The sequence below is a fragment of the Myotis davidii genome, unplaced genomic scaffold, assembly GCF_000327345.1.
Source record: "Myotis davidii unplaced genomic scaffold, ASM32734v1 scaffold323, whole genome shotgun sequence".
Classification (NCBI taxonomy): domain Eukaryota; kingdom Metazoa; phylum Chordata; class Mammalia; order Chiroptera; family Vespertilionidae; genus Myotis; species Myotis davidii.
Genome location: NW_006295491.1, coordinates 211738 through 219204, shown reverse-complemented (window position 1 = coordinate 219204; position 7467 = coordinate 211738). Strand labels below are relative to the sequence as shown.

Below are 7467 nucleotides of genomic sequence, written 5' to 3'. Positions count from 1 at the left end.
AGCAAAAAACACCCAACTGTAAAAAGAAAAAGAAAAAAGGATCCAAAAATATGAAGATAGTGTAAGGAGCCTCTGAGACAACTTCAAAAGTACCAACATTTTGGGGGTGCCAGAAGAAGAGAGAGAGCAAGATATTGAAAACATATTTGAAAAAATAGTGACAGAAAACTTTTTTCACCTACCTGGTGAAACAAATAGACTTACAAGTCCAGGAAGTGCAGAGAATCCCAGACAAAAGGAACCCAAAGAGGCCCACACCAAGCCACATCATAATTAAAATGGCAAGGGTTAAAGAGAAAGAGAGAATCTTAAAAGCAGCAAGAAAAAAGCAGTTAGTTACCTACAAGGGAGCTCCCATGAGACTGTCAGCTGACTTCTCAACAGAAACTTTTCAGGCCAGAGGGAGTGGCAAGAAATATTCAAAGTGATGAATAGCAAGATGTTACAACCAAAATTCCTCTACCCAGAAAAGCGATAATTTAGAATTGATGGTCAGATAAAGAGCTTCACAGATAAGAAAAAGCTAAAGGAGTTTATCAACACCAAACCAGTATTATATGAAATGCTGAAGGGTATTTTTTAAGAAGAGGAAGAAGAAGAAAAAGGTAAAGATACAAATTATGAACAACAAACATGCATCTATCAACAAGTGAATCTAAGAATCAAGTGAATAAATAATCTGGTGATCATAATAGAATCAGGGACATAGAAAGGGAATGGACTGACTATTCTTGGGGGGAAAGGGGTGTGGGAGATTCGGGAAGAGACTGGACAAAAATCATGCACCTATGGATGAGGACAGTGGGTGGGGAGTGAGGGCGGAGGGGGGGGTGGGAACTGGGAGGAGGGGAGTTGTGGTGGGGAAAAAAGGAACAAATGTAATAATCTGAATAATAAAGATTTAATTTAAACAAAATAAAAAAATAAAGTTATAGAGACATGAATTGATAATTAAGGACAAGCAGATCTTCAGAATAAGAATGACCACACATTTCAAAGAAGGTGATTACTGAATTCTTTTAATTTTTAAATGGCATTTTTATTTATATACTTTTATAGTTAATTCTGTTTCCAAGTAGGATAATTGATTAATGCTATGAACTACCCAAAGATTGTAGGTCATCTTTGTTGCAAATATTCTTCAGGAGCTATAGCAATTTTACACATATAATTTAAAATCATCTGTCATATGAAAAAGTAATGGGCATTGCCCTGGCCGGTGAGGCTCAGTTGGTTGGAGCATCATCCCATGCACCGAAAGGCCACAGGTTTGATCCCTGCTCAGGCTACATATCCAGGTTGTGGGTTTGATCCCCGGTGTGGGTGTGTATTAGAGGCAACTGATACACATTTCTCTCTTGAATCAATGTTTCTCTCTCTCTTTCTCTTTAAAATCAATAAAAACATATCCTCAAGTGAGGGTTAAAAGAACAACTAAAAAACTATCACCCTTTTAAGAAAAAAAGTAATGAGCATCAATTAAATAAAAGAAAGGACAAATGGAAAAAACAACAAAGGCATTTTGCAAATACAATTTTAGCAATTTTCCGACCTATCTTTACCATGTGTCAAGTTAAATTCCTAAGATAAAATAATTATTATTAATATATAGGGGACTAAGAGTTTTATCATCTATTTTTAATAAGATGTTTATTTCGTGAACATGTGTGACATAATCAGGAAAACTTATAATAAACTTCTTATAGTAAACATGCATACCAGAAATATTTATATAACCCAGAAAAAAAATCTCTTATGTTGCACAAATACAGCTTGTGCCCTATTTTGACCTCCGCATTTGTTCATTTCTACTCTTTGTCAACAGGGTCCGCGAGAAGTAGTTCTTTGGTTTTCGGTACATCACAAAGAGAAGAAGGCACTGGAAATTTTTTCAAGAGAAATTGCACCAGCAGGGACTGGAATGGGTAAGCATATATGTATTTATAGTTGCAGTTCTGAGAATCCCTTACTTTCTAATCACCATCGTCAGTTGCAATATTCATTAATTAGACCTCTGAATATGCGTAATAGTGGATTTAGGTGATAATCCCAGACAGAGCAACCTGGTAAAGTTTATTATAGGTTTGTTGTGCCCATGTCACCACCCACCTCATCCTGGGTTCCAGTTTCCCTACATTGGGGTCCTTTTTCCCCAGAATGGACTCCTCTAGTGCCCTCTGAACAGGTCCCGTGCTGCCCTGTGCCACTCCACCCCCGGCCCCGACACACAGGGCCCTTCCTTCGGTGCCCTTGCTTTCCCCTCACAGCTGAAATTGACCTGCTACCCTCACTGGACTGGGCCTCTCAAGGCTTCAGTTTTGCTAATCCAATGAACTTATCCTATCATGGGTTATAACTTTTGAAAGGCCATGAATTCCCACATTGCACATATGGAGAAATGTAGCTTAGGGAGGGAGGTGAGCAAAATGAGAGAAGGCAGATGCCCTCCTTTGGCTCCTAAGAAGAGAAGTAAAATTTTCTAGTAATATTAGTGTCACGGGGAAGAGTTCTGTTCCTTTTCCACTACGTTCCTTTTCCTCTACCTACGATGAGAAATGAAGGGGGGAATTGAATATTGGCGATGCAAGACTTACATTTTAAAATTAATACAAAGCAAAAGTGAACAAGTGGGACTACCTTAAACAAAAATACTTCTGCACAGAAAAAAAAACCAACAACAGCCACCAATAAAATAAGGCAACCTATGAAATGAGAAGTATTTGCAAACCATATATCTGATAAAGGGTTAAGGAGCTTATACAGTGAACAGCAAAAAACCCAAACAATCCAATTTTAAAAAGGGCTGAGGAATAGACATTTTTCCAAAGAAGACATACAAATGGCCAACAAGTACATGAAAAAATTGTTGAATATCACTCATCATGAGGAAAATGCAAATCAAACCACAGTAAGTTGTCACCTTACACTTGTTAGAATTATTTAAAAAAGAGAGAGTAAGATAACAAATGCTCCTCAAGAAAGGGGATTGGGAGAGGGAGAGAGACAGAGACAGGCAGAAAGGAAGAAAAGGAAGGGGGAAGGGAAAGAATAAGGATTGGGACAAAAATGTGAACATATTTTTAAGCTGCAAAGTAATACACATGAGCAAAATGCAAAGTGATCTCAATGAAATATTTGTACAGTATCTATATAATCTAGCCCCGTCTCTTCTCAGACTGCATATTGCGCATCACGTTTTTATTGATGATTTGGAATTGCCATTTTGAACATACGAACTGTATAGACTGATATTCCCTCTATAGTTTCCATTAATCTTCAGGTTTGAGAGAAATAAAATCCATAATGAGTTTCACTATTTTTTTAGTTTGTGATGCCACTAAAAAACAGTTTCTAAGTGATATTGAATTTGGGAAGGAGTTTAGGGGTTCTGGGTACTATTAAATATCCTCATTCTAGGACTAATTTTTTGGTACGGTTTCTTCTAATGGGACAAGCACAGCACACAGGCACAGGGTGGAACAGCCTGACACAATTTTACATCCTGCATAACGAGTTGCCAGCTTTCTGCGTTCAGAAAGGTCCCATTTCTGACATATCTGTGCCTTTGCTGCTCCCCAGTAATCCAATCCCACATTGCAGATTGCAGCACCCCATTTCCAGGTGTCAGATTCTATATAGGTCAAGGTTCTTGATCTCAAACAGAACTCAAGCGAGTTTAAATAGAAAGAGAGATTTATTGAAAGTTATTAGGTGTCTCCCAGAATCTTAGGAGAACCATAGAACCAATTTGGATACTACTCAGTCAGCACACACACACACACACACACACACACACACACACACACACATACATTGATTCTGCTGCATCAGGCAGGTAGGAAAATGTATGTCAGAGTCCACCTTAGTTGTCTCAGAAGAACACAGGGCTCCGCCACCCTGCTCCCCAGCAGATACCAACTCCCTGCATGCAGTGCCCACCTCTCATGGGTCATTTGTCATCCAAGTCCTGGTTAGATGCCTTTGCTTCCTGGGAACTTAGGCCACATGCCAGCACTCCAGCTACAAGAAGACTGGGAAATGTTGGAGTTAGAATGGGTGAGGGTGAGCCAACCTGCAGGATTGGCCGCAGTTCCCTGCTTCCTTACAATTTCATTGTGAGACTTTAGGCAAGGTGCTTATCCCTCTATAACAAATCCATTTTCCTAATACCTAACATGAGGATTTTGGACCTCATGGATTCCAAGAGTTTTTACAGTAATGCAAATCTGCATCTGTACTAGTTACAGTTCTGGCTTCCAGTGAGGGAATCCTTACAGTAACTAGTGAAAGTAAGTCAATGGGACTTATTGACTCAGAACTTAATTGTGGGAAGAGCAAGGCTGAAGCTGGCATTAGCGGTGTCTGTCTGTCTCAGCTGGCCTCTCACGGTCTCTCCTCTCTGCTTTGTGTAACGACTAGCTCCTCCATGAAGCTAGAGCAGCAGCCCCTGACCCCTCCAAAGCTCACATCTGAGATCATAGAGGAAAAGAGTTCTTTTCCAGACTCAGTTTTAAAGGTCCCAAGGACTCTTTCAGGCAAGCTTGGCTTGTGTGCCTGCTCTTATGGGCAGAGGCGTGGAGCAAGCATGTCAAACTCTTGGCCGGCGAGTGTGACATGCTTGCAGTAGAGTCTTTAACCAGAGAAGGGGTCCCATAGGTGTGGCCACAAGAGAATTGTTTTGAGCAGTCAGCCACCTCCAATCTATGACCAGTGCAGATTCTAAGATGTGGGGTTTGTTCATTTGTTTTCAGGCTTTCATTTTCTGAATCTCAATGTTTGAAGGATTTAGTAGGTGACACAAACACCGTATAGATTGAGCACCTGCAATCAGGAAGTTTAAAATTTTGTTATAGAGATAAAGCAAATAGAGGCATATGAAGATTTAACCACAAACAAACAACATAATCCTTTCAGGGAAAGATTTGAAATCTAAAAGCAATTGAATTGGAACTTGAAGGGATGCATTTGTTTAACAGTTTTGCCAGACATTTTCCCCCAAATTATATTCCCAAACCAAATCATGTTTGGCTTAGATAGCGGTTCTCAACCTGTGAGTCGCAACCCCTTTGGCGGTCGAACGACCCTTTCACAGGGTCACCTAAGACCATCCTGCATATCAGATATTTACATTACGATTCATAACAGTAGCAACATTACGGTCATGAAGTAGCAACGAAAATAATTTTATGGTTGGGTCACAACATAAGGAACTGTATTTAAAGGGCCAGAAGGTTGAGAACCACTGGGTTAAAAGATCATTGGTAAAATAATAACATTAATATTTTTTCTTGAACTTTTGGCCTTCCCCTTTTTTCACAGGTGTTGACTGTGTTGGTATATAATGTACTGTGGAAAGTACATTATTATACTGAAATATATTTTGTCTTTAGCAATCAATATGATTTTGTACTTTGACTTTACACTTTATGAACATAGCTTGTATAACAGGGAGAAAATCTACCATTTTCTCCTTGAATCAAAAAATAGGTGGCTCATCTTAAAACTTATGTGGAATGCAGATAACATTTTGAATATTAAGTTCTATTGTGTTGGCAATTAAATTGTGGAAAATGGGTGAAAAGTTCCAGCCGATCAATGTGATGGTCTTTGGTTCATCGTACAAATGAACTTCCTCGTTTTATAATCTGAAGCATGTGCATATTAAGTAGAGAAAACTAATTGCAGTAAATCCTGGCAGTAATCTGGATATTTCAATAATGTCTCATTGTTATTTCTGAATTTATTTGTAACACTGTTACATAAGGGTCTTATTTTTAAATTGTTTTAGGCTTGTCGGCCTCTCTCTCTCTGATTATTAATTTAGAGTGATTGAATCAGATTTTGTTTAATTAGATTTTATACTTAGATGTCATGTCAAAGCTCTTGAGTGTATTTTGTGCCTTTTTTCTGGTGGGCAATCCATATAAATGTAGTTAGGGGTTTGTACATACTCTGATGAACTTTTTCTTTCTTCAAATTTCTATTGCCATAGACAATGAGCACTTTATACTCGTTGCTTTCTTGGCTATAAAGACCAGCTTCTCCACGAAGCCGGAGCAACAGCCTCTGACAGCTCCAAGGCTCACATCCAAACTACTCTGAGATCAGAGAGGAAAAGAGCCGCTCATTCCCAGACTCGGTTTTGGAGGCCCAGAAGGACAACCTGTCCACCCTATTTAAGATCGCCTCCTAACCATATCCTGTCCCCCGTCCCTGATTTATTTGTCTTGAGAGTGCTTACCACTATAGGACCTACTTTAAAAAGATTTGACTTACAGTTGACATACAATATTATATTAATTTCAGGTTTACAACATAGTCATTAGACATTACACATCACTGATCACTCCTTGCTTTCTAAAATAGGATATACATTTATGTTCAATGAAGGCATGAATGAACTAGGTGCAAAGGACAGCAATTCCAATAAGTGCAATGTAACAGTTTTAATGACTATCACAGTTATTTTATGACTATTTATGCCCCTTTTTTTCATTGTAGGGCAGACTACAGATGTTTAGGAGGCTGAATTTACAGGGCTGACCTGGATTTGAGAAATAAGGGAGGGGCGTCAAGGATCATTCTGGGATCTGGCTGGGACCACTGGGTGGATGATGGTTCCACCACAGAAAAAGAGAATATAGGGGAAGAAGCAGGTTTGGGCGGTATCCAGTAGGGAGCCACGGAGGAGACATCAATATATAGATACTAATTTCATATCAACATGCAATGGATTTGTAGAGGATCCTTCCAAAAAAGGCTTAGAAGGATCTGCCAGAGGCTTTTTAAAATTCAAGGAAATAAAGTATTTTAAAAAGGATGCAGTGGTCATGGTGTCAAATGCTACAAAGAGGTCATATAAGATAGAAACAAAACAGAAAGTTCCCATTTGATTTTGCAGGAAGGATGTTCCTGATGACCTTGGCCAAAACACTTTCAGTCAAGTGGCCGGGCCTGAATCTAGATGCAGCGAGTGGAGGAATATCATTGCTTTTATCGTGAGAAAAGTAGTTGGTGTGAATGAAGAGGTCTTATATATGGAAATGCTACGCTTGAATATGGAGTTGAGTAAAGATAAAGAGAGGCCTGTCACCACAACTGAAGTAGCGCCTGTCCTAGTCACTCTCTAGTCTGTTGCCCTCCTTCTTTTTGGCAACCACAGGCTGCGATTATGTTACTTATCGGCCATGTCTTTACTGTCTGTATCTCCCATCTAACATGTAAGCTCTCCAAGGAGGGCGAGTGATTTTTACCATTCACTACCAATTCTCCAGTACCAAGAGTCACGCCTGGCTCATAGGGGATGCTCAGTACATTTATGTTCAATGAAGGCATGAATGAACTAGGTGCAAAGGACAGCAAAGTAGAACTGGGTGAATGTATCACTGGGAAGGGCTAAACCTCACTTAAAGGGAACCGAATGGTTACCTTGAAATACTTTTTCTCCTTTGTCATTATGCATCATAA

General features: G+C 39.3%; 1 protein-coding gene across 1 annotated transcript in view; it reads left to right on the top strand.

Moving 5' to 3' along the window:
• The window catches only part of LOC102759400, a 79820-nt gene that overhangs the window by 37341 nt on the left and 35012 nt on the right, over window positions 1-7467 (top strand). Inside the window, exon 13 of the mRNA XM_006770101.2 lies at window positions 1826-1925. Within this exon, the coding sequence (XP_006770164.1) occupies window positions 1826-1925 (100 nt within the window). The remainder of the gene's footprint in view (window positions 1-1825; window positions 1926-7467) is intronic.